Genomic DNA, 2,500 nt, shown 5'->3' on the forward strand with positions numbered 1-2,500 from the left:
TATATTATTTGAGCATTCGTAATGATATTAATTTTCACCGAAAAAATACAGTGAATATAACCCAAGCTACCTTGTTTTTATATCTCATATTCATTTTTGATATAGTGAGACTATGATATAGTATGAATATTGTTTATTTCTTCGTTAGCCTGCGGTACCGGTACAGGTGTCGGACTTTGGGTAGTTCTTCCAAACATTATTTGGTGTTTCTCATTAATTAAGTGTGAAATATGGTGTAGCAATGAGGGTCGAATAGCTCCGGATTTGTTTTAACATTAGGAGTCTGTTTCAGAGGCTGCGTTCGTTTAGGAGAACATTGTGAGTGAAAAAATGAGTGAGCAGTGAGGAGTGTACACTACAGCAGGTGTGTTTAGCAGCTGCGTTTGCATTCCTTGCCGATCAATGCCAGTATCAACAGTGTGGCTAAACTGTTTAGAATTAAGGCTGTTATGACATTTTACAAGTGTATTTGGCTTCAAGATTATGTGATTGGTGACCCATTGGTGGATTTTAAAGAAGCTACATGAACTGGAAGGAGAAGCTGTGAATCACGTAGCTATATTTTGTAGTAATCTTAGGAAAGTATAGCGTTGGAAGTGAGAGTATAAATAACATTAAGTACCATGTCGATATTCACAATGTCTCAGTGTCGCACGGTCCCATTTGCCGATCTCGAATACTTGAATGACAATTTTGACAGAAATTACCCGATGCATGGATATTGATCTAGAAATTGATGTACTGAGTATTTGCACTTCGAAATCAAAGTTGGTCCCTTATCGAAGTGGACGCAGCAGACATGTGCACTAAGCTGGCGGGTGATACGGATAGGCAGGGAAAAGCTACGACAGCGGCGAGTCCTTTTCCGTCCCGCCCTTGATCCTTGTGGCCATATTCCGTCAGGAAATTTTCGCTACAACTACCAGTAAAATTTGTTCTTGTTGGGTCTTTAGCGACAAAAATTTCTTTGCTTGTTATTGATGTTTACGTGTTTGATAACAATCCGTTTTTTGTCACTTTATTCAGTGTAATTCTGTATTATTTTTCCAGTTTTGTCGGAGATGTTCAAGATGGCAATAGGAAATACGGCAAAAGTTAAAGGTTAGTGCTATAGATATAAGGATATCACAGTTTTAGAATAAAGAGTAAACTAGTACCTTATACTGATACAAAACTAACGAAATTTCCATGCATTATGATCATCAAACTCTGGTATCCCTGCAACATCAGTATTTGTGTATGTACTTTTCTCACCCATATTACTTATCATGGTTTATCAACCGCACTTTCCATTGAACTCCATTAGCTCACTATGAGGATAAGAAAGTCATCTGAATCCAACTTATCTTCTCCAGGTCGTCGAATGATACTGTTAATGGTGTTTCTCGTGGGCATTGTGTTTATGCTGCATCAGGGCATCATGTCGTGGACCAGCACCGAACCGTGTGGCTTGGCGTGCTTACGTAAGTTGATTGGACATGGTGTATATATAGTACACGCTTGTGCATACACGCATGTGTGTGTGTGTGTGTGTGTGTGTATGTATATATATATATATATATATATATATATATATATATATATATATATATATATGTATATGTATATATATATGTATGTATATGTATATATATATATGTATGTATATGTATATATATATGTATGTATATGTATATATATATATGTATGTATATGTATATATATATGTATGTATATGTATATATATATGTATGTATATGTATATATATATATGTATGTATATGTAGATGTATGTATATATATATATGTATGTATGTATGTATGTGTATATGTAATATGTATGTATGTATGTATGTCTATATGTATATGTACGTATGTATATATATATATATATGTATATATATATATGTATGTATGTATATATGTATATATATATATGTATGTATGTATATATGTATATATATATGTATGTATGTATGTATGTATATATGTATATATATATATGTATGTATATATGTATATATATATATGTATGTATATATGTATATATATGTATGTATATATGTATGTATATAATATGTATATATGTTTGTATGTTTTATAATCATTGTATATATTGAATATATATGTACTATATATGTATATATGAACAGATATAATATTATATATATATATTGATATATATATATTATGTATATAATTATATATATATTGTATATATAATACTATATATATATTATATATATGTATATATACATTATATATATATACATATATATATATATATATATATATATATATATATACTATATATATATGTATATATAAACATATACATATATATGGGGGGGTATTATATATATATATATATATATATAATAGAATATATACATATAATACAAATATGTTTATATAGTTATATATATATATTTTATGTATATATCAAATATACATATTTATATATATTTAAATATATATACTTATATATACATATATATATACTATAATATAGCTATCATAT

The 2,500-nt window shown here is 28.6% G+C and overlaps 1 protein-coding gene across 1 annotated transcript in view; it reads left to right on the top strand.

The window, feature by feature from the left end:
• Window positions 1-714: 714 nt before the first annotated feature.
• Window positions 715-2,500, top strand: part of LOC122248520 (uncharacterized) — a 19,747-nt gene continuing 17,961 nt past the window's right edge. The window contains exons 1-4 of the mRNA XM_086554795.1: window positions 715-738; window positions 832-925; window positions 1,051-1,101; window positions 1,356-1,463. Coding sequence (XP_086410921.1) covers window positions 715-738; window positions 832-925; window positions 1,051-1,101; window positions 1,356-1,463 — 277 coding nt within the window. The remainder of the gene's footprint in view (window positions 739-831; window positions 926-1,050; window positions 1,102-1,355; window positions 1,464-2,500) is intronic.

The sequence above is a fragment of the Penaeus japonicus genome, unplaced genomic scaffold (assembly GCF_977035675.1).
Source record: "Penaeus japonicus unplaced genomic scaffold, GWHDUDI00000001_assembly GWHDUDI00000030, whole genome shotgun sequence".
Lineage (NCBI taxonomy): Eukaryota > Metazoa > Arthropoda > Malacostraca > Decapoda > Penaeidae > Penaeus > Penaeus japonicus.